Source organism: Ciona intestinalis, chromosome 8, assembly GCF_000224145.3.
Source record: "Ciona intestinalis chromosome 8, KH, whole genome shotgun sequence".
Taxonomy (NCBI): domain Eukaryota; kingdom Metazoa; phylum Chordata; class Ascidiacea; order Phlebobranchia; family Cionidae; genus Ciona; species Ciona intestinalis.
In genome coordinates this window covers 5,380,002-5,405,606 of record NC_020173.2, presented here as the reverse complement: position 1 = coordinate 5,405,606, position 25,605 = coordinate 5,380,002, and the positions used below count along the sequence as shown (strand labels likewise).

The following is a 25,605-nucleotide window of genomic DNA, read 5'->3' as shown; positions in this document are numbered from 1 at the left end:
CATAGCATAGTTTATAGAAGTATTGGGAATAAATAAATGTAGAAAAGCCTAACTTCGGTTAGAGATATTTCCCGCTGTGTGTTGTTTAAACATTCAGAACTCGTAGTTTACGATAAGGAACACCCACACAGAATAATCGCCAGCTACATAAAAGTCAATAATTGCTCCCAGAGCTGCTATGTAATACGTGTACGTCCGAATTACTTATGCAATCGGCATTCAGTCATTTTTAAACTCGTGACTTGTTATAAACTAGAAACTGATTGGTATATGTAAGATTTGTCCAGTCAGTAGATTTGTAGTTTGTAAATCTTTTTAGTTTTACGTGTACATTAGGCTACCAATTGTTTATTTGGTCATTTTAAACGAGCAATCAGTTTATCTAATTGTTTTGCACTATTTTAGTGCCGTTACAACCAGATAAACTTGTACTGAGTTTCACACAGTCGCCAAAAAACGCACGGGGTCGAAAAAAGTTCATGACCGCAAAACTCCTCGCGAGGGAGCCATTGCGATGACGTCATTTGTTCGGAAGTACGATTGTAATCATTTCTTGAAGTTCGCGTAGAAAGAAGTCAGTCGTATTTCAAGCGTGTATTTCTTTGTATAGTTTTCCAGAAGGAATTTACTGTCAGGATAAATTAAATATGTCTCTTAACGAGTTCTGTTAGAGTTTATGTTTTTTTTATTTACAGAACTTAATTTTACAAGTAAAATTCGAAAAAAATGCGGTTTTACCGTTTAAAGTAATTTTCATTAATATCTGAAGGGAAATTTTCGGAAAACGAAACGAAAATGCCGCATTCATCGGCAACAGTTCAAGTCCAGATGTTGGACCATTCTGTTCACACATATGATGTTAAAGTGAGATAAAAATATTTTATTTTTATTATTCTAATTTACTGAATATGTGTTTTACATTAAGTTTATACTTTATACTTAGTGCTTTTATTATCTCGACCATTTTCTGTTTAAGTTTTTCAAGAACTATTTATAAAAGTTGCAATTTTTCCTATAAATTTGTTTTTTAAATGTGTTAAAAATTTGTAACATCTAATTTAGTTTTTCCAATGTGCTCTGGGTTTTTATGGTAGCAGAAGGCTTAATGATTATGTAAGAATCAGACACGGCAATAAAGATTAGCTACTGGGTTATTCAGGCCACAGGATCTTGTTTACACTGCATGCGTTAAATAAATTTTCATTATGCTTACCCTGCACTTACAATGCAGCGTCATGCATTGCTTTAAACTGGTAACTGCATTATATACAGTCGGCTATTAAAACTCCCATTTTTCAATGCCATCAAATTCTTTCTTGTATAATTGTATTATCTTAGTAGTTTTTTGTTATTCATGTTTTAGTTAATTAGTAATCCAGAATCCTATACATGTCCCATAGTTTAAAGTTCATTTTTTGACATATGGATAAACTAGCTACAGATTAGTTAAAGTCTATTGCATTTCTGTGCTATAGTACAGTACTATCACCAGTCACCAAAAATACAAACTCTATTATACATGTTATTTAGTGAACATCCTATTTATTTCCATGGCTTTGTGGTGTGATAGACTTATAATATATATTTTAACTGTTGCTGGCAGTATTTTTGAATAGCTAATGCTCTTTTATTGGCTTTTTTCTGTGCTTTAGCCGTTCAAAAACATTTACGTTTTTATTTCTTACTTCCCAGCCAACATTGGGTGACAGTGAATTAGTTTTACAATCACGAATCACCAATTTTGGTGTCAGGTTTAACGTCATAAAATATTAATTGAATCTAAAGTCATTGTCTATATGCGTGTGATGTATTTTGTGACCTTTTTGGGCAGGTACTATGCCTTGAAGCATATTTAATTGTCAGTTTTAGGAAAAGGTCTGTAATCTTTAATAATAAGATTGTTTGTAGTTTTATTTTGTAGTTTGACAGTCTTGCTGTGTATGATAATATAACTATGTCTAGATAACTACATAGCACTAGAAGGAAATATTAAACAATTTGAAGCAAAGTAAAATACAGCTAAATAAACTTTACATTTTATAGTTCACCCCTTTGTATAACCACATAGATACATAATGCTTGCTGTAAGAAACTCCCTATTTATATGACACTTACTTTGACAGTGTTTATTTATGATACTGATGAGTGCTGACAATAGAATACCCTGGTGTGCTACTGCTGCTGCTGGTTTGCACAAGCCAATCTTGTATAGGGCAGCAGTATGCCTTTGTGTTCATATACAATCTGCAATCTACAGAGTTATTTAACTAGTGTTGTATGTACATTTTACCCAATGTTGCTGCCTTGTATAGATAACTTGCTGTTTTGAGTGTTGGTCAGAATCAAGTTCTCTTTGTTTAATTTTTATTAAATTTTTTTTGTACTTTTAGTGTTTTTTTGTTAAAAATGTAATCCTATTTTATCTTTTTCTAAATATGTTCCAGTGACTTTCCCACCAGACCAATGAAAAAGTGAGTTCCAACTGATTACCAATATGGCCAGTAAAGGAAATCCTGACCAACAGTAATCGCCATTGTCCATTCACAAAGCGATAACACATTTGACGTATGCAACTCGCACCTTCCTAATGCTTCAAACGTTCACTACCCGCGCGACCCCTTTCCAATGGTGACGGTTAATCAACGGCGCTAACTTACGTATCCGGCTTTGTTTGTGACGTCACTTTTATCATTGTTTCGCGCCCCTGTAATAAAGCAGCGCGGGTCCAGGGCTGTGAGATTAGATGTCCGAGATTTGTGTTTATATAACCGAGTTTTGGAGCGAACAAAACGAGGTGGGACAGAGGGCCTTTCACAAAACCAAGATTGCGTAATTCTAAACCGCCAGCACTACCCGCACGCTCTAAATCCAGCCAGCTGCAACGCAGCACTTAAAACTACTGGAACCGCTGATGACTGTTATTACTACTTTGTCTTGATTACTGGCCGTGGTTATAAAACCACTACAGTCCACACAGCGCATTCCAATCCGCTTGCCGATACACTGCTTCGTAATTGTCCTTCGGTTTCCTAATGGCATTGAACCCGACGGCCGCACAACTTTATCTTCGTGAGAATACACCAGATGCGTTTCCCCAGCTGCAAGCGCAATGTCTTCTTTAAATGACTTATTCTCATAGGAAAAAAATCGGCTATTTTGCGTTTACAAAGTTAAAATGGGGTATTTTGGTAATCAACAACAAAAACTTTAATACGACTACATTTCCTACTTCTATTAACGGTATTTTGAACTATGCAGTATCTGCAGTTTGATTTTCTGTAATCTACATCGATTTCTTCAAATTAAAGACTGCCGACGGTATTTTACAACCGCCACGTCACATCTTACTTTCAAGATAATCACCTGCACTCGAAACTGTCACTCTCCGTCAAAATATCAAACGAAAAGTGACGCAAAGAGCAAACTAGTTGGCCGCATTTTAAAGTCGTGCCTGAAACGAGTTACCGCCGTGGTATATATTGCAAACCACATTTCATGTTTGAAACCAAAACATCCAAATTAAAAGCAGTCGTGACATGTTTGAATTACCATCTAAAGAAGAGGCGCATCAGAGTTTTAGTTGTTCATATAATTGTCCAGAATTAGCAGTAAATTTAAACACAATGCATGTGCAAAATCGTCTCAACGACTTATTACATTGCATAGAGGTTGATGTAAAAGAGCAAAATTTACGACCGAGCGCGTCCTACTGCTGCGTCAGTTTGCCGTCCTACTGTGCGACCTCATTTTAATCGACACTTCAAGCTTAGCAACTGAGAGGGCAATTTGCCTACCCACTTGTATGGCGCTACTAGTTTAATAAGCCAGCGTTAATTGATGTCGGCCCAATTGCCCGTACATCGCAATTGTCTCAGTGTAAATACGCATAGCTAAGACCTTTACTCCTTTTTATCATTTTTGCCACTTAAATAATGATGCCAATACAAGAGCGCGTATCATTTTTGCGAGACATCATAAAATGATGTCACTTTTGTACAAATAACGTAGTAAGCTCCCTTCGCATACCACAGCAGTAAAACTTTTATGTTTTCACATTCTCACCCACTAGTACATCGTCGGTCGATAGGAATCACATTTTGATCGATAAAATAATGGCGATTAAAACTCTGTTTTGCGCTGTTGAAGCGCTCAAATAAACCATTTCCTAAATTCAATTAAACCGATTTAGTCAATGTCAAGGGATTGTGACTTTCGAAAGCTGCAGTATATATAACAAAAATAGACCGTAAGACGTCTTGACTGCTTCTCCAATGCGCTGCTAAAATAGCTACATCCCCTGGGACCGAGTTATGGTTTGCAAGCTTGCCAAGATTCTCAAACACCTCGATTAAAATAGTTTCCCACCGGCCGTTATTTGCCGACGTGTATTGGTGAATACCAGACGCTGTGTTGAATGTTTCCAACCATTGTCCCTTTGCCGCCATTTTGATATACGCCCCGTAATTTCGATTTCAATGACGTAATTATTCTCCATTCATAGCAAACCGCACGTGGAAATTGGGCTTACAAAATCTATCCCTTTTCTTTTCTCCCGTTTTGGCGTCCATATTATTACTTCTACCGTGGAAAGGTATAGAGTTTGGTGCAATATATTCCTGTTGCAGCGCTACGTTATTTAAAGCCGTCCTCGCCTTCTGTGCAATGAACCATGACGGCTTTTGTTCGGATTTCAAGAGAAGGGCTTAAGTTAAACCAAGCGCGGGTGACGACATTGTCCCGAAGTCGCTCTCTTTTCACTTGTCAGCCATCGGCAGCGTCGACATTCAAACTCACGAACTTGGTTTAAGAAATTTTCACGCAACTGACTGTAAAGCAGCACCGGCTATATCCCTCGATCAATACAATGTACGACCACTTCAGTGCCTTTACGGACGTGTACTTTTGCTCTTTAAAGCCGCTCTTTCAATTTAATGTGTTTTAACCGCGAAGCGTTTCACCGTGAAGAGGAGCTTAGTGTTGCCAATCAAAAAACCACGCGTGATCGATCTTATCGATCCGTCATTACTGGGAAGCACTGCTCCGTCGCGTGATCTCGTATTTCGCCCGATCGCTGTTGAATCACGGTGCCGTTTGTGACGTAACAGAGCTGTCTTCGTCTCGAATTCGTCAGCGTTTACAATCGCCACTGAGCACAGCGTGTGCATTTGTTTTACCGATCCACCGCCTTTGTCTGAACAGCAAGAGAAACAGCTCGTTTGTATTGGTCAAGCTGTGGCATATTTCACGCGCACCGAATTCATTTGTAACGTTTACACAATAGTTCCACTACCATATTTCCACACTATAAATTGGATTGTATATATATATATATCTATTGTGTATTTACTAAACTTATGAATTGGCTCTTGTCGTTAAGTTGTCATTAAGACTTACTTTTTGACATGAGCTTTACATATTTAAGTTTATGTAATACATATTAAATAACATCTTTTAGTAATGTTTCCACAGTAATGTAAAAATTATTAAATTCTTTAAATTTTAATAACAGAAAACTTGTTTACACTGGGAAATGGTAGAAAATAGTAGTGTCACTTCTCACACACCAGTGTAAAACAGCGATCTATTTTTAATCAATTTCTCTCACATGTTCCTATATCTCTTGCCAGCTACAATTGATTGTTAGTTTGAATCTGTTCAAGTATTTCCTGTCTGTTGCTCTTCTGCACTCTAATGGGAAATGATCACTTCTAACAACATCCTGTTTTAATTCCCACCTTCCTACATACAAAACTGTGTGGTTAATTGTAGATGCCAACTGCTAGCATGCAGGGATTACATTCATTTTATAACCACAAACTTATTTTGACCCATAGCTTAATTTTAATGTGATATTATGGTTAATCGTGGCTTGTAGCACAGCTATTATTAAACTCCTAATATAATGTCTGTTATATAACCGACATTTTATTTTTGTTCCAACATTTTTAGCTGTAATACTATTTTTGTTTTAGATTGTTTTTAAGTTATATTTATTATATTTAAACTATGAATTTGTATCATATATAATTATATAATAATTTAAAAACATTATACATTTTGCAAATTGAGCAAAACTATCTTTATAACGGGTTGTTTTTTTAAATGAATAATATTCAAACATTATACCTTTTGCAAAGTGAGTAAGCCTTTTTTAGTGAGTAGTTTTTGATTATTGAAAAAAATTAAGTAATTGTCATTAATCATTGGTAGGCCTCTGTAATAATAGTTTGTTTTTATTTAGATAATCTAAGTGATTGTTTCCACAGGTTAAAAGCTACGGTAACATGCTCCTACAGTCAGTAATGAAGGATATCAATTTACTGGAATCCGATTACTTTGGCATCCAATACACAGACAGGCAAGGAAACAGAGTCTTTTTGGATCCACTTAAGAAAATCAAAAGCCAAATTACAAGTACGGATGAATTGCATGTTACGCGATGACTGTTTATAAAGTAATGGTTTAATTTAGTTGCATCAATTTTCTTTAAGGTGGACAATTTGTTAGATCAATTTAATAGTTTTACTTTATTGATAACTAGAAAAAAACTAATAAAGTATCTATTTATTAATAATTCTTTAATGAATACATTCTGATAGATTAGTTCTAACTTTGCATGATAAATGGATAGGCCTATACAGAACTATAATATTCATACTTATTAACTTGTGTATAATCTGCTAGGTGTTTCTATTGTCTAAGGGAGACATTGTAGAAAGCTTAGAGAGTCATTGGACTTTTGCATACCAGTCACAATGCGCTTATATAGGCTATTTTTCTTTTGCAATCTGTTCTAACCATTCATTATTAATCCCTTTGCTTGTAAAGTACTGGTGTATTATATGTACCTAAAGATTTTTTATATAAAAGTTTATGGCAAGCAGTGAACCAAAATTTACGAGCAACTGTTGGTTTAAGCTTGTGTAATATAAACAGCCAGTATCCAGTTTCTGTGTGAAACACTTTTGTCTCACCATATGCTGCCACTGTAAAACTGAAATTTCACATGGAAATTACTTCACACTGACTTTTATGACAGGCTGAAAGAATTTTGTTCGTTTGGTTGCATTCTTGTGTTCCATTTAATTGCTTGCTGTATCAGAAACTTTCAGTTGACAAAAAAATGCCTTTTTAGCATACTTCCTTAAATCCCCAAAATGAATTCAATATTGCTTTTAATTGAGGAAATGGGTAAAATAAAGACTAATGAGTTAAAATTAGATCTATATTCTGGTCTGTAGACATTTTGCTCATGGGACCTTACCCATGTAGAATTAAATTTCTTTCAATTTAAAATGTTGAAAGCAATAATATTTCTACAGACACATTTTAGCGATTTTACCTTAATATAGAATCTCACCCATGTAAAATATAAATCCTTTTTTTCAATTTAATATTTAAAAACCTTGCCCATGTAAAATGGGATGTTTTCAATTCAAACTTTAACCATTATATCCCTACAGTACAGACACATTTAGCCTCTAGGATCTCACCAATTTTAAATAAAATTTCTTTTATTTTGAAACTTTACCTATAATATCCTACAGACATCAGCAATGTGGTTCTACACTTCGTGGTCAAGTTTTTCCCACCAGACCCCGGTCAACTACAAGAGGAATATACCCGCTACTTGTTTGCTTTACAAGTTAAGCAGGATATTGTTGATGGCCTGCTACCTTGTAATGAGAACACATTGGTGGTCATGGCTTCATACATAGCCCAATGTAAGGGTTTTGTCTATTGCTTTTTTTACCAATACATTACAGATTAAGCTGGTGGAAAGTGTTCGAGGTTGGTAGTTAAGGGTTATAGGGGTTATATAGAGGGAGGATTCTTCACGCAAGACTTGTTTATTTCTTTTTCAGCACTAGTGAAGAATCCTTTGATTTGTTATAGATTAGTGTTGGAGGTTGGTAGTTAGGGGGAGGGACTAGTGGTTATAGGGTTTGGGGTTTAGAGGTTGGTGGTTAGGTTCGGCAGTTAGCAGATAATGTAGTGTGAGGATTTTTCACTAGCACCGTTTTTCAAATACTGTACATTGTTTCTATGTTGTGTACTTTGTTATTAGTGAATATCGAAAGAACAAGTTTAATAATTTATAGCAGTTAATCCCAATCTGCCAATAATTGAATCCATTGTCTCACAGCTGAGTTCGGAGATTGGAATTCATTCGATTGTTCCGACTTATCCTACTTACGAGATCTTAAGCTCTTACCCCCACTAGTGGACATGAACGAGCATGATTTGCTCGTCAAAGTTTCCGAAAATCATAAAATTCGAACGTAAGAAAAAGTATTTCATTTTTACAAAGTTGCCTATATGTTATATATATAATATATATTGTTTTTGTTAGGATTTAAAAAATGTGTTATTTTTGTTAAGATTTGCGAAATTTTGGCACCTTAAGCCAAACAACAAACAAGGGTATAATTTTTTTTTCAAGGCTACTTTTTTGCTAATCTGTAATATGTGTAAAAATAGCAATTTAGTATTGTTGTGAAACAAGCGACTTAGCAAAATAGCAAATTTCAACTCTTTTTCATGAATTTTACCTAACCATATCCTGTCTAATTCAGTGGTGAAACGAAAGCAGACTCCGACTACCACCTTCTAGACATTGTTCGTCGCCTTGAACAATATGGACTAAGGCTGCTACCGGCGAAAGACCAGGAAAACACCGACATTAAGCTTGCAGTGGCGCATATGGGGGTCGTGGTGTTTAGGGTGAGTCTAGTTAATTTAATATTTTTTTAGTTTTTTTTTAAAGTGAATTTATTTTTTTTGTGTGTGAAGTGTAAAATATACCTTGTAAAAATATGTAAAATCATCATTTTGAAGTGTGCTGTAATGGGTTTTTATTTGGGTTTTACTAGTATATATGTATACATAATACATTTAGCTTTTAAATGTATGACATAGTAATAGTATTTTAAAGACAGCGATCATTTTTTTAATATTTTACTTTCAGGGCAATTCCAAAATCAACACGTTTAACTGGGCGCGAATCCGAAAACTTAGCTTTAAGAAAAAACGATTCCTGATCAAACTAAGAACTGAAACCAGCGTTGACGTAAGTCTTTGTATTGTAATGGCGTCTTGTTACAAATTAAGTCTCCATAATGCTGTGTAAATGTGAAACAAAGACAAAACTTGTATTTTTAATAATGAATGGGATATTTAATACTATACAATCATAAAAGTCGGACATTTTATACATACGTAACAGTCAAATATTATATACGTACATATAAATAGTGGTCAGACATTTTTTAACATGTTTTTTTTAGTTTTTTTTTATATAGGTGTTCAAAGTATGTTTTAATTCTATTTTAATAAATTAGGCAAAATAAAGTATTTCTATTTCCAATTACGCATTGCTGTTTTATGCAGCATAAAATTTATACTGTTGTGTTTAGGTATTAATTTATTTTGTCGAATTTGTAATGTGTTTTAAATCTGTAAAATATGATAAAATTTTTTTTTTTTAAATTGGGTTCTCCATATATGGTATTTATACTTAAATATATATTTTTTTCAAAGTGCCATTGGGTGAATTAAAGCCATTACAGGTTGCAGTTTAGAGTTAGTTATGAAGCTTAAATTCCTAAACCCTAAGTGTATATCCCTAACTACCGGCAATGCCTAACTTAACACCTTTGTTATCACCGCTAATATTTGCAGAGCTCACTTGTTACTGAATAACTTGTGGGTTTCTGTCTGGTAGCATGGTACAAGCATATTACAATCTTTGGATTTATACACACTTACAAAGTAACATACATAGTAACTCGTAAGCTGGCACGGGGTGTGTGAACACCAGTGTTATAACGAATGTAATTTTCCAGCAACGTGAGGATAAAACAAGTTACATTCGTTCATTTATATTATAGAAAAATGGTCAAAATGTTGGAGATATCCTAGTTTTCGTTATGGCTTCACGAGACACTTGTAAAAACTTCTGGCGTCACTGTATCGAGTATCATGCATTCTTCCGACTCGAAATTCACCCAGACCCAGCCCCAAAACCAAAGATAATCAAGAGAGGATCTACGTTTAGATATAGGTGTGTTATGTTGTGGGTATCACTATAGGAATTGCTATAATGTATTAACTTAAATATTAGGCCTTCTCTTGTTAGTCTAAGTTTGTATAACCTTGAACACTTATCCTTGCCTGGCTGTTACATCACAGCCAGGAACTTTATATCACTTACATATGAAATTATATAAAAAATTGACTTCATTTCCCTTTACCATCTAAAACCCGAGCACATTTTCCTATTCAATCTTAAATATGATAATTTTTTCCTGCCTAAAATTTACTGAAAGTACTATGTTAAACATAGCTTTATAAAAAATGCTACCGAATCAGAACTAACCATATTTTCCTACACAACTGCAAATATGAATATGTTTTTTATACAACCTTATAATTGACCATATTTTTTAAAAATATTCCTAGATATGACCATATTTTCCTGTACAATCATTTGAATATACATCCCTATACAATTATATTACTGACCATATTTTCGTATTACACCCAGCGGCAAAACTCAGAAACAGCTTCATGAGTTAGTACGCAACAGCAACTTCCGTCGTACAACGTTTGTTCGAGCTTCAGCGAGGAAACCAACCATCCAACCAAATAACCGAACACCACAGTTTAACTCTCCAGCTATAACTGTTACGGTAAGAACCATCTTCTGTGTTGGAGTAATGGGGGTGTTTGGGTAATGGGCCAAATTGAGCCTAAATCACACTTCACCCATATATAACAATATAGAATAAAACAGCCCACCTCTGTGTTGTAGTAATGGGTTGTTGGGGTAGTGGTTCGAATCTGTCTTAAATCACTTCTAACTTATATACCACCTGATCGAATAGAACAGTGCTCTTCAACCGGTGTGCACGGTGCACCAAAATGTGCTAGGGGTACACCAAAACAAAAGGGTATACAAGGGTGCATCACAAACTTCAACAGTAATATTCAGTTTTTAACATTTTTAACAAACTTAGCCACTTTCCTACAGTTTTTTTTTATATGAATTTCATATCTTGCATCACTGGTAATTGCGAAACGTCATTAGTTTTACGTTAAAACAACCAGGGGTGCATGAGTTTGTCGCAAAAACTTTAGGGGTTCACCAACCAAAAAAAGGTTGAAGAGCACTGGAATAGAACATCCCACTTTTGGGTTGAGGTGATGGGTCAAATCTAGCTTAAATCGCACCTTACCCAAATAACACCTCACCCATGTAAAATAAAACAGCTTACTTCTATGTTGAGGGCAAACTTACTAAAATCCGGGGGATGTAGGAATAGTTAGACACGCATTCCTATGAAAAAGAACAAATTATGTTTTATGTTGTGGAGCCTTAAATTTTTATATTAAAATATTGTTTTTACTTCATTATTGAAACATTGGTTACAGCCGTCAGTAATCTCCACGGAACATGACGACTCTGGTATACCAAGTCCAATCAAAACAGAAGCTGAGGTCAATGGTCATGTTACAACCACACCAGGTGTGTAACAACTAACACTACATTGAATATGTATTTAAATAAAAGTAACAGTAAAACTTAGTTGTATGAGCCAATTCTGCCCTAAAATAAAACTAGCTGTTAAATTTGGGGTGATGACCCAATTCTGCCTTTGTTTAGGACTTTTTTTTGTTTTCTTCTTTTTCTTTCTTTTAGGACTTTTTTTTTGTTGAAGTTTGTAGAAAAACACTTTTTCCCAAAAGTTTGGAAATACCCTTTTTTTAGGTTTGAAAATAATGCTTCTTTTTCCACAGACTTAACCATGGCTTCTAAAGGAGATGGTTTGGTTTATTCACAAAAGGAAGAAAAACCAGAGGAGTTGTCGCCTTCAAGCATGGCAACTGCTGCGTGGCAAGTTGAAAGTGAACACCTCCACAGCAGCGTAGTATCGGTGCCAAGCCATGAGACGCCTGACGAGGCACCAGGTAACAACAGCAGCGTGATGCATGACGGACATATTAACTCGAATAACAGTGATCGCTCGTCACTAAAAAGCCCTGATATCTTGAACGGGCACGACGTAATAGTAACGACTTCCCCCACAAATGACAACAGTGAGAATGCGCGAGATACTCTTAAATCCAACACCAGTTCAGCAGACAGCCCAGCCAGCAGAATAAGCAAGTCCAGGTCTAACTCCACCAGGTCAGGCAGTAGTTCGAGCTATAAATACAACAGTCACCCCCTACCCCCTCCTCCACCCCCACCACCGCCAACGGGGCAGGACGACGGCGACGATACAAGCGATACATTCCCTTCTCCGCCCCCTTTACCTCCTAAATCGGCACGAAGCACCCCTGCTCCAGTTCGTCAGTGGCCGAAAATGAATGGAAACACTCCAGCGGAGTACATCAACACAGATGACCTCAACATCAAAGTAAAACTTCGAAAACCGCCGCGAAGAAGTGAATCTAACGCCTCGAAAAACCTGAGCGCTGGGCCCCAAAACCCAGCATTGAAAAGCATCCATGATCAAAACCAGACCATCAGTCTTTCTGCCAGTGAAGTTAGCATACCTGGTATGGGAGTTGGAGAGCCACGAACACCAAGCCAGTATGCAGCACTTGAACAGAAGATGATAAAAGCGGGATTCTACTCCGTACCAACTCGCCCCCCTATCCCAGATGATGCTGAAACATCGAACATGGATTCCGATATCGACAAAGCTCTCCATGAGCTCGACATCGCCACTAGAACTCTCGCGTGTAACGGCTCCAACGAAGGGTCGGATTTAGACGACAGCGAGAACGAGATGTATGAAGACGAAATGATGTCTGATGGTGAATTCAGACTCACAACCCCTAATAAGCGAATCCTACCTCCAAAAAACATACTCACACCCATTGCCATGAAGTTTGACGACCACTACACTGCACCTGACTATGGGAGCAACGATGCTCTTTCTTCCTTTGCAGTTGAGATGGAAGCTTCGTTTGACCGAATCCGCGAGTCTTTATCTGTGGATAAACTGGATCAGCACACAGCTCCTCCAAATAGACATCAGTTATCGAGCAGTGTGGATGTTCTTTCCATGCAAGAAGCTGATACCTCATTCTATAATGTTTCCGATGGATTTAACAACAATAATGTGTCTCTGGTTGGCCGTAACGCGAACAACAACGAGAGTTTTGGTCCAGGGTTGTATAGAAACCACAATTATGAAGACACGCTTCAACTTTGAGAACCAGGTCAGGTGTGAGGTGCTAGAAGAAATGCTTTGCTTTTCGAATCAGTGTCGAAATTTTCGCAGTTGGCTGTAATTTTGCTAAAATCAGTGAGAAAAAAAACAACACAAAATTGGTTTAAATTAAATCGGATTTTGTTGGCGCTTGGTTAAAAGAATTCCTGACTTGTGTTAGGAGTTAGGCTGGCTGTTTGCTCTTATTTCTTCCATTAACTGCATGTTGCATGATGCGGTGCCTCGCCTTTCTCTCAGTTGTCATTTGTAGCCGGGCCTTCTGTGTTACTGATTTAAAACATTTTATTTGTCAACAAATTTCCCTGATTAGAAATTCAGCCGTTTCAAAATGTAGCAAAATTGCCAAAAAAGGTAGCCGTAAATTTCTGCATCCGTGCTTTTAAATTTTTTATTATAAAAGTCCATAAAGCCATGAAAATATCAGTTCCTTGCATTAAACAAATGATGTTTTTATAGTTTTACCCACCAAGTTTAATCCTTTTACGATAAGAGCCCAAAAACAAACTATTTGTCATTAAATTTCAGCCAAAACTTTCACACAAAGTTCATTTTAAATTTGTCATCTCCCATTTTTATTCATTGTGCATTTTTACTGTGAACTTGTTCATCAAGCCAAAACTGTACATTTTTTACAATTGAACGGTGGAATTTCTGTGTCTATTAACTTATGTTCGTTGTTTTGAGTTACTTTGTGTAAAATAAAGTTGCTGTTAGGTTTGAAACAAATATTTCTTCAACTTTTGAACAGAATAAGTTAAACAAGGCAAAAAATGAGTTTTAAAATTTAGAAGGAAAAATACACAGAAATTATGCAGGTTTTAGGTTTTAAGGTGAAACAGTGGTGTTCTTAGAATATGGAACCTTTTATTCAAGTTGCAGGTTGAGTTATTTACAGGTATTTACTACAATTTGTCATTTGTGATTGGGAAATTATACTTTTAACAACCTTTTCTTCAACATTAAGGTAACTTTGCATTTTGTCAACTAAAATAACAACCTGTTCTAACTAGTTATAACTGACTTATTAAACTAACACAAACCTGTTTTAACTAGTTTCTTACTTTCAAAAAAATTTCTGTCTCTAAAAGTTGTAAAACAAAAAAAAAATGTTACATTTTTTCTTTAGTAAATTGTTTTATTTCAAACATTTTTACATTTGTAAAATCATAAACATTGTATGTTGAATTTTTTGTAAAACCGTTTTAAACATCTTGGTAAAACAAACGTTATGAGCTCATTTTTTTAAATATTCAGACACCACTGCTCAAACTGCTGAGTCACAGAATGAGTCAAAATCTGCTGAGCAAGTGGCACCTCTTCCATCCCCTGTTAATCTACATTCAGGTAAATATTTCCTACAACAATAGTCCTAATGTGATAACAATAAATGAATGAATGAGTTGTAGAAATGGCCATTATATGTCTTGTCCAGTGTGTCTTTACATTGCCAGGTAGCAGAAGCAACATAGTAATATAAACATGAATTTTTAGTTACCTAAAACTTAAGGACACTTGTTTGAAAATTTTAATTTGAAGAAGAGAGTGTCGATGTGATGTAGGCGAAATATATATTTGTTTAATACATTTGGTTGGACTTGATTTTGTTTGTTACATTTTCGTAGCACCAGATCCTTACCTTTTTCGGCGAAATATATATTTGTTTAATACATTTAGTTGGACTTGATTTTGTTTGTTACATTTTCGTAGCACCAGATCCTTACCTTTTTCTAAAAAACACTGGATTTTTCTGTTAGGTGGCATGTCCGACCCCAATGATCTCACTGAAGTTTCCGCACTTTCGGTTAACGGATCCGTTGCATCGAGCGTTGTTTCACCTCCTGGACTTCTCTCCACTAGAGGGCTGAAGTCCACGTCATCGCTGAGCAGTGAAACGGTAAGTTAACCCAACATCTAAGGAGTTTTAATGTGAACTAAACATCTGATAAGTAAATGAGTTTTGATTAAAACAACAACTGATCAGTTTTAGTCTCTAACTGAATACCTTATTAGTTTTAACGTTATCTGAACAACTGATCAAAAACGTTTCGTAACTTTAAACTAAACATCTGTTTTAATTCTAATGTGAACAAAACATTAGATTAGTTTTAATGTAAATGAGGTTTTTCAAATTTATAAACAATTGATTGGTTTAAATACCAATTGATGAAACTGTAAGCGGACTAAACACGTGATAAGTTTTATTTTAAAGACAGTTTTAAATACATTGCTCCAACTCAGTGGTCACTAATGGGCTGCATGAAAATCAGCACGTTTACCATCGTTTAACTAAACAGAAATTAAAATAATAATAATTTTACAAAACTTGCCAAACATGGGGAGTTAACCAAAACCGCTAAATTGGGGTTGTTTAAAAATTTTACCTGTAAACAGTAATTTGAAACACAAACTGTTTTGTTTTGTCGAAAATGTCATTCTTATCTTAGCCATATTTCAAACATACTCGCATAAATAATAGTTTCCTGATCCCTTTGTTTCAATCTCATTTAAGCTTTCACTCCAAGTGTTAAATGGCTCTGTAACTTCAAGTTTAAAATAATTGTGCCATAGCTAGCAAGTAGCAACCAAGCTTTTACTATAAAAAGGTTTTATTTTAGCCATTGAAGTTTACAAAATTTTGTGAATGACTCTGTGTTTGAATTCTTTAAATTAATGTGTTTTCTTTTGGGGGAGGATGCAATGTCACTTAAGTTTATTTAAATTTAACAAATTGACACTCCTAACACTCTGTCCTACTTATTCACACACAACACTCTAAACCGCAGCTCTTAAAACCCATGCTGTACTCAATAAATCATTATTTTGCTCAAGGGCTCTTAATATAAATAGGCTCCCATGCCCCCTATGTTTACTCATATTCAGACTAAAACTTTTTAAACCGCATATTTCCATAAAATCGTGTTACCGAGTTACTGCATTCCTAAATATAAAGATATTTAGGAATTTATTGTATCACGTTGACTTCAGCAAGTTTCTAATTTTCATCCTTACATTTTATCCTTACAGCGCTACCCGTCATCACAAGCTTACTACATTGCAAAGGAAATACTTACAACTGAACGAACATATGTTAAAGATTTAGAAGTTATCACAACAGTAAGTACCAGTTTACTTGATTATTGCTTTGTGTTGTGGATTTATAAATGCTTTTTAATTCTGAATTATGTTTTTTTATCGAACTTAAGATTTTGTATTCTGTTACTTCTGCTACCAACCGTAATGTTAATATTGTTTTTGCGGCTCATCTGGTATAAAAAGTAGTGTTTTTTGACATTTCGTCTGGTATTTAGCTAGACTTTACATTCTGTGATAAAAAGTGACATTAAAATTAACGATTTTTTAAACTTTTTCCAGTGGTTCAAGTCAGCACTACAGAAAGAAGGTTCTGAATCTCTTCTTCCCGAAAACACGGCGAACCAGCTCTTTGGAGGAATCGGATCACTTGTGGCTCTTCACCAGCAGTTCCTCTGTACCTTGGATGATCGATTATCGTCCTGGGAGGGGAGAGGATCAACAGGAGCCACCAACGATCAACTCGTCGATGATCTGATGTTGAGCCACATGCTTGTGTTGAAGGTTTACCTTTTTGGCGTTTTTTGTTTAAAAAATATAAAATAATCACTCACAAAGTTACATACAAGTAACTCGTAGGCAGGCATGATGTGTATGAAACAGAATAACTTTGTTATAATGACTGTCGTTGCCTTATCGTTACAAAAAGCTAAGAATTGGTCAGCAACAAAAAATTAAAGAAACTGTTTCAATTTATCAGATCTTCGTTACTGTATTTAAAGAGACAAAATATTGCTAAAATATAATTTTTATGGTTAAAATATATTTTACTGTTAAAAAATAATTTTTCGTAAAATATTTTCTTACCATCCATGTACACAGAAATATCCTTTCTCACTTTGTCCCATTCTCCCCCACAGTACTGTACAATTTTTATATTCCCCTCAAAAATGTTTTTTTATTCAAGCCACCCATACACACAGAAATATCTTGCTTCGCTTGAGAATGGTGAATCGCTCATCACAGCAATTGAAGAAGTTGGAGACGCAGAACCAAAGTTTGAATCTCTGTACCGGGAGTTTGAACTACAGAAAGTTTGCTACCTGCCGTTCAACTCTTTCCTACTCAAACCTATGCAGAGAATCGCACACTACAAGTTGATTACTGAGCGTGAGTTATTTTTATTGTTTATTCACTTTTTTAAACTCGAATGAGAAATGAAATGTAGTATAAGTTGTTTTTTTCTATATTTTTTTATTTTTTTTTTTTTAAATTTTTTAGATCCAAAATTTATTTTGAGTTTATTTATGTTTATATTTTATATTATTTATTGATTTATTGAATAAAAAGAATAACTGTGTTTGTTTAAAAACGATGCCTTGTTATGTTTAACTTTTGTATTTACTTTATCAATTTTTTACATTTTTCCAGGCTTAATGAACTACTATGAGGCTGAATCAACATTACAGCAACATCCTGATCTACAATCAGCTTACAAGGAAGCATGTGTGCTCTGTACTGCCACCCAGGAGCGTCTCAAGCGAGCTCACAACCTCCAGAAGATGGCGCAGTTGAGACGTGACTTGATTGGCGTGGAACATTTGTTGAAACCTAACCGGGTATGAGCTGTGGTTGAATCATAGCATAAATTTGACAAGTGTGCACATGTTGGACGTTTTTTGGATAAAAACGAATCCCGCAGGATAAGAATCGGGACAAAAAAAAGGAGTTTTGTGATTTCTGTTTTACAGGAGTAACTATAACCTGTGGGTGGCTGTTCGTAAAAAAACTTGACCAGTTTTGAATTAAACTAAAACTTTATCTTTATTGAATTTTAAAGCATAGTTGAAATTCTTATCATTGGTTTTTCTTCAGACTTTTATTAGAGAGGGAAGTTTATACAAATTATCGCGGAAAGGATTCCAACAAAGACTCTTCTTCCTCTTCTCTGACTGCCTTGTATATACAAGCAAAGGGGTCACTTCTACCAACCAATTCAAGGTCCATGCTGAACTTCCTTTGCAAGGAATGATCGTAAGTGGTAGATTTGAAACAAGGCCCTTGAGGGCATAGGGTTTTTGTCAGATTAGGTTCATAACTCCAACACTTCTGTTTACAAATGTATTTTAACTCCTTGGGTGAAGGATTTGATTCAAGGGATTGTTATCTCTTTTTTTTTAGGAAAAAAAAAACACACAACAAATATATTTTTTATTTTAGGCCAAAATATACTGTACAAAAAATAATTCATATCTGAATAATTACATTTTACCCTATTTAAAATACTACTATTTTTCCAAAAACTAAAAAGTTTACAAATCTTATTTTCTGAGCTGAAGTCAACCACCAAAAATTACTTACAAGATTTAATTTTTCTCTAGATTGAGGTAAATGAAGGCGAGAGCGCGGTTCCGAATTGTTTCAGTATTCTCTCCGCTTCCAAGACGGTCATCGTTGCCGCAGCAACGCAGGAAGAGATGGATAAATGGCTGGAGGACTTCAGTGTCGCCATTGCACGAGCTGGGAGAGAAATGGAAATGTATGAGTCGCCCCTTAACAATGCTGCAGGTGGGATTACTAGACATTTCATCAAATGACTGATGTGATAAAGTGATTAAATTTTGGTGGAATAAAGTGATTAATTTTTTATTATTTTTGATTAAAGTAGTGAGTGCAAATATACTTTGCTTTAGCTCTGCTTGTTGTTTAGCTACCTGACAGCAAAGTAAAAGCTGTTTTAGGTTTAAAACTGTGGTGTTGAGAGATAGGGTGATTTATTTTAAAATTTGGAGTGACTCTACCCCTAATGATTAACGCAACGCCTATGTCCTTAAAACAAATAAAAGATCATCATTAAATTATCGACTTCTTTCCAGGATCTCTGAGTCGCCTCTCCATGGAGCAATCCTCGGAAGATGGCGAGGGCTCGGTTCGTAACTCGATGGAAAGATTGAAACCCCCGATGCAGCATCGATCCAACGCCACTATGCATGTCTGTTGGCATCGCAACACAAGTGTCAGCTCGTCGGATCACCTGGTCTCGCTAAAGGTGGGTGAAACTTTTACGATTTTTCCTTTTTTTAAAAAACAGTTTTAATTTTCAAACTAAGTTTTTAAACAATGTTTATAAAAAAGTTTTTTAACCAAGTTTGTTTTGAAAAAAATTTTTTGTTTAAAACGTTTTTTACATAAAAAGCTAAATATTTTACATGGGCTTTACATGTTACAATTTATATGGACTACATAACAAAAATAAACAAGAAAGTTCGATCTTTTTTCCAACAGAATCAACTAAGTGGATATTTGTTGAGAAAATTCAAGAATTCAAACGGTTGGCAAAAGTTGTGGGTTGTTTTCACCAATTTCTGTCTATTCTTCTACAAGTCAAACCAGGTAAACAGTTTGATGGCTGGTACAGTATTTTATTAAAATAACAGTCCAGTTGTTGATGTATGACACTTTTTGGTCTTTGTGCAATAGTCCAACGCTGGCCTCAATCCCAGGTTCCCGGTAAAAAGAATATTTAATTTACACAATATTCAAAAATCAAGATACACCTTTAGCACATAATTTCTAAATGTCTTGATCGTGTTTTAAACAATTAACAACAGTCTATGGGACTCATGAGGATACAGTTTTATAATTCTTGGAATGTTCTTTGTTTACTACACAGATGGGATGAGAAAGTAGAATAATAAAGTTTTCCATCTTCCCCCACCCTACTATATATAATACTAATTTTGCCTCTAATACTACACGAACACTTTTTTATTAAACATTGAATTTCCACTATAGGATGAATCACCACTAGCAAGCCTTCCACTGCTCGGTTACACCATCAATTCACCAACTGAAGCCGATGGAATACGGAAAGATTTCGTTTTCAAACTCAAGTTTAAAACCCACGTGTATTTCTTCAGGGCTGAAAGTCAATATACTTACAACAGGTGACGAATGCATTAATAAATAAATTGAATAAATAAAACCTATTTATTCTTGTGTGGCGGGCAACGCCAAACGATATAACATTGGTGTCCTAACTCCTAATAAAGCAAAAAAATTCTCTCTAAAAAAGCAAAAAAAAAAATGATTAAAAGAGTAAATATATGAATGAATAAATAAATGGTTGAATAAATAAATAAAATAGTAAATAAATGAGTGAATGAATAAATAAAAAGTGTGTATTCTTGCATGGCAGGCAACGCCATTCGTTATAACATCGATGTTCAAATTAAGCAATAAAAAAAAAATGAAGAAATATTTTTAGAAAAGTTTTGAAAAGTATTTTTAATATTTTTAGATGGATTGAAGTGATTAGCAGTGCCACTGTGACGTCACAGAGAACCCGTCTCTTCAGTCGCATGGATAGCTACCAATAGAAGATCGACACGTCAGCAAACTTGATTGCCGTTTATAAAAAGATATTTTTTTTTAAACTTTTTTCGCTGCTTGTAATTTTTCACTACCATGTACCTTACTTTTCTAAAGTGTAATTTGAGCAATTGAGGCGTTTTTTGCACCCACACTGACAAAAGCGTGCACACACATAGGGAGCTGTACACTACGGTGCTGGAAGAGCCATTTTAACAAATTATTTACAGTTGCACAATAATTAAATAAGCCAGATCTCGTTTTTCATTGTGTTAAATACAATATGCGATTATTTTTATCCCCGATTTTTTTTTACTTTTTTTTTGTTTTAACGACATGATTAACAGATTGAGCAATTAACATCCATTTTGATAAAATATATTTTCGTTTTTTCTTCTTATAACAGGCCTGAGTGCATTGTATAGTCTGTCTACTATCGGCTCTTTACACTATAGCCCACAATTTAAACTCTATTTTAAATTTAAAAAATTATAAAATGTTCACAAATTAAAACTACGTAAAATAAAATATCACTTTCAGAGCCCTAGTATTTAGTCTATACATTTTTTTTTAACTTAACCATAACTTATCATGAATTTTCAAGTTATTAGTAACTGATTTTTTTTTCCTAAATTTCACTTTTTTTTTTCTTTAAAACATTGGACTATAGTAATTTTCAAGTGGAAAACTTTTTTTAGTTTATTATTTTAATGTAGAAGGTACGTGTTAGTAGTAAGTGGAACCCGTTGGCAAAACATTGTTTTATCTTGCCTTTGTTCTCCTGAAACAAAGGTGTTTAAGTGTAAATAGATGTTTGTATATTTTATCTCATCTAAACCGCGTTTTTCGTTAATCTTAAAATTTTATTTTTCAAATTGCTGATCGTATAGTGCAAGACTTTCAAATCGTGTGTTACTGACATTAGTATAATTCAGCGAAGTTAATATTTTCATTCAAAAATGACGATTAAAATCTATATATTTTTGTTGACCCAACTTTTTGGCATTAATTTTTGATAAAATTTTCGCATCAGATATTTTAAATCATCTATGCACCAAAAAAACTGCGCGAAAAAAATGCTAGAAAATGAACTAATCGTATTTTCTTGGTTTCAAAAGCACAAGAGCGTATTTTTGCAGCTCGACGTAGATTTGTATTTCAATAACAGTTTGTGAGTTTTTGTAATTCCATGAGTGCTTTTGAGTTAACGGTGCAAATAATATCACCCGCTGATTTTTTACCCTGCTGTACAGAATTTGTCGCTGTAATTGCACACTTGTGCCCAATCATTCACCAAGGAGAAATAATAAAATGATTTCAGAATAACAGTGTGATAATATATGATGTCTAAAATTGTCAGCCATAAAAAAAACGATCATTTACAAAGTTATACATACGTGGTAACTTGTAAACTGGCACGAGCTGTAACTGAACATAAGTTATGAAACAAAACACCCGTGTTATAACGACTGTCGTTTACCGGCCACGCGAGGATAAAGCAAGTTACATTCATTCATTATTCATTCATATACTTATTCATATACACGACAACTTTGAGCTAAATTGGTGAACACGCATCCAGCCAAGATTATATAATGGGTTCAATGCCCGTAAGCGGACGCGAGATGTATATGAAACACATATAGAGAATGTCTTTGACGTAACGTTTGTAAGTTTAAACTAGAGTGGAAAATACCCGAGCTGAAAAGGTGAAATTTGCCCCACTACGCGAGGTCACATATGTTACATTTATATTTTGTAAGTGTTTGTTTAGACTCGAGTAAGAGAAAAATATTAAACATGATCTAATTGAAAGGTAATCTAAAAACTATAGTAGGGTGGGGGAAGATGGAACACCTGTTCATTCTATTTTCCCGTCCAATTTGGTAGTAAACAAAGAACATTCAAAGAATTATAAAATTGTGCCTTCACAACTCCCTTAGACCGTTGTTAATTGTTTAAAACACGATCAGGATATTTGTGTATCATGTGCTAAAGGTGTCCCATCTTCCCCCACCCTACTATAGCACTTTAATATTTAATAATGGCGATGCTTTCTAAAAACCACGCACTACAGAATAAATACGGTGGTTTTAACGCCGCTTATCGGATATAATAAAATTGAAAAAATCCCGCACGGCAATGCTACAGGGCATCACTTTTCACGTAGGAAAAATCGCCTTTTTCTTTTACTCGCGCGCTTCTTCTGCCGTCGGCCGGATTCCGAAATTGTTTGGCAGAAGCTTTTCTGCTTCGCTGTGTTGTCAGGCAGACTCTAGCTGTTACGAGCACAAGATGGAACGCAGGCGTCAGTTAAATTGCGGTAGTTACCGTGTAATTGGCGCAATTGGCGATTTGTCATTATTTAATAATTATCTATAGAAAGTAAGCCAGGGTAGCAGCGCATTTGTTACCGTTAGAATATAAATGTGTCAAGTTCCATATTAGCGTGAAATTAGAAGTCAAACAGGTGCCGACCAAGTACCAGAGACAGGAGACAAAGCTGTTAAGAAACAGGTCCATTTCGTAATTTGAAAAGTCAACAAGGCACGCTATAGCGGCAGGCTTATGGTTCATACTGGCCATTTAAAAAAGCTTAGTTGGTGTATACACCAATTAGACTGGAAGTTTTATGTTTTGTATAAATATAGTGTTTAAATTCTGGCTAAGACGTTATCAGAGATTCATTTGTAGTTCAGGGTATTGTGCAATGTGCGCATAGTTGTGTTTACTCTCTGATTACATGGACTAGCGCAACGGATATATAAACACACCGATTCAAACACCTGTGACCTGTGTGCCGTTGGATACCCGTGGGAGCGAGTGAACCGCAATTTAAAACACCAAATGCCCGGCTCGACCAAAATCTCGTTCAATTTGGAAATGTGTCGCGGGCGAACGAACATGACTATGTACATTAGAACCTTAATCTTATTACTGTCGTTCTTGTATTTGATAAACACTGGTGCTGAATGCTACCGCATCAAACGAGCAGTAATGCTTTCAATGGACCCTCAACCTGCAGTTGAATGCTTGGACCGTACAACAACCGAAAAGAATTCAACTTCGACTGTTATTCTCACTGGGACAGTACAGTACTGTGACGTAATAAGAGCAGGCTCTTATAAATGCAACATTAAAGTAAGTAGTACCGCTATGTAAGGTGTTAAAACGCTTTTTGTTCGGTGCGTTTTTTTTCATACTTAATCATACACTATGTCTTGCACATTATGCGTTAAATGTACACACGTACAATATACAATGGTGGGGTAAGATGGTCCATGTTTTATTCTTTTTTCTCGTCCCTTTTGGTAGTAAACAAAGAATATTTACAGAATTACATATACATATACCCTCTTCTTACAACGCGCGTTTTAGTTGAATTTAGGAGCTAACGGTATTCCATATTATTCAACATTGATATATACAAATGTACTATGAATGTTTTTTTTATAAGTAACAAGCAGTAAAACTCTGTTTTTGTCCAGATATGGCGAGTCATGAAAGGAAACTCTCTCGCGATGAACCTCATAACGATCCAGAAGCAAGGCATTCTGACCTCTATGTACAAAAAGAAGTACGTTGACGTATATGGACTTGGAAACTCTGCTTTTTGCAAGTCAAATGTAAGTACCAAGTTTTTGAACCTAAAAATCTTTTCAAATTGTATTAGTTCCTTTTCTAATTGGTGGACGTTTCATTCTTCTTTCGAATAAAACCAACTGTCAAAGTTTTTACCAATTATAAGTAAAGTTATAAATACTTTTGTGAACACTTGTTTCAGAATGTATATCTACATATTCGTTCCAAACACTTTGAAATCCTAACAATCAAATTTCCGACTAAGCATATTTCGACATTATTTTGTTTTTTTTTTGTAAACAAGGTGGAACGGGCAGACACCAGAATCTTCTTTTTAAATAAATTAAACAACCGACTCGTCGTATCTGCTTCGTTGGATCGAATCACTTTGAAAAACTTGGAGAATACACAGAAGGTCATAGAAGGTAAGTCTGAGTGTTTGTATTTGTATGTGTCGTGGGGATATGTTGATTTGGTTGTGCAGTGCCCCATACTATCAGTTAGGTGTATGTGTGTTGGTATACGAAGTAGTGGGACAGTACAGGTATATATACTATAGTCGAGTAGATAGTTCTATACGTACATGTTCTACAAAGTGTTCTGTATTTATATACCGTTTGTATCACCGTTCTGTTTTGTATGTACTGTAGTTGAATAGCTCTTATGGTTTTAAATTTCGTGAATCAGCTCTAAGGCTTGCCTATAGCAACTACGTAGGAGCGATTCGCTCAATTGCGGACAAAGGCCGAACGCTACGTAGCCAGGAGCGGCAATTATAGATACGGAACTAATCCATCACGAACAAGCGGCCGACATGTTTTGGGAAACGAGCCCTTAAACTTGACACGCTGCTACTCGTTCGCTCAAACGATACTCGACTTCGGCGGAATTTCCGCGGGCTTGAAGCACTTCGCGCCCCGCTGAAGTGCAATTCTTCCGGGGGTCTTTTTGTTTGCCGATACTTGGTTTATCAAAGCCGGTTCTTCTGCCAGCGCCTCGCGAAATCTCAAGCGCTTTACTTCCAACAGAGCGCTTTGGATAAATAAAGGAATTTCAATTGAGCTGTTCGCTTGCCGCCTATAGGTATCGAGCCAGCTCTGAAATCGGGCTGAATTTGCAGTTACGCCGCATGACGTTTGGTATCCCGCCGTAAGGCACCTGTGCAGTTCTATGATTCCCTTTTTCGCCAGAAAGAGGCCGCACGTCGAAGGGCGCGAGCGTCGCTTTGGTTTCCGGCTTTACAAGCTGAGCGTCGTCCCTCATCGTTGTAGGTTTAGTGGTCTCCGCTTTATTTGTTGTTTGCTGGATTATGCCTGATTGGCTGACAAAATCTATTGTAGCAGTCGGCGTTATGTTAGACGCTACATTTCAAAATCAA

General features: G+C 35.5%; 2 protein-coding genes across 10 annotated transcripts in view; both read left to right on the top strand.

The window, feature by feature from the left end:
• The first annotated feature begins 690 nt into the window (after positions 1-690).
• On the top strand, positions 691-21,971 carry LOC100177029 (FERM, ARHGEF and pleckstrin domain-containing protein 1). Its single transcript, XM_009861205.3, has 22 exons — positions 691-864; positions 6,267-6,414; positions 7,548-7,724; positions 8,147-8,282; positions 8,577-8,724; positions 8,969-9,070; positions 9,891-10,063; positions 10,547-10,691; positions 11,434-11,527; positions 11,800-11,970; positions 14,499-14,588; positions 14,999-15,138; positions 16,269-16,358; positions 16,617-16,838; positions 17,258-17,444; positions 17,706-17,893; positions 18,150-18,308; positions 18,656-18,842; positions 19,151-19,323; positions 19,560-19,667; positions 20,070-20,221; positions 20,575-21,971. Exons 1-22 carry the CDS (start codon positions 796-798, stop codon positions 20,651-20,653), a joined length of 3,138 nt encoding a protein of 1,045 aa, XP_009859507.1. The 5' UTR covers positions 691-795; the 3' UTR covers positions 20,654-21,971.
• A 987-nt stretch (positions 21,972-22,958) lies between these two features.
• Positions 22,959-25,605, top strand: part of LOC100187262 (agrin) — a 56,893-nt gene continuing 54,246 nt past the window's right edge. For 3 of the 9 annotated variants that reach the window (XM_026835665.1, XM_026835661.1, XM_026835662.1), the window contains exons 1-3: positions 22,964-23,786; positions 24,134-24,271; positions 24,532-24,652. In XM_026835665.1, the coding sequence (XP_026691466.1) occupies positions 23,493-23,786; positions 24,134-24,271; positions 24,532-24,652 (553 nt within the window). In that variant the 5' untranslated portion in view covers positions 22,964-23,492. Of the gene's footprint in view, positions 23,787-24,133; positions 24,272-24,531; positions 24,653-25,605 lie in introns of all 9 variants that reach the window. The other 6 variants (XM_026835664.1, XM_026835663.1, XM_026835666.1 and 3 more) reach the window with 5 other exon arrangements.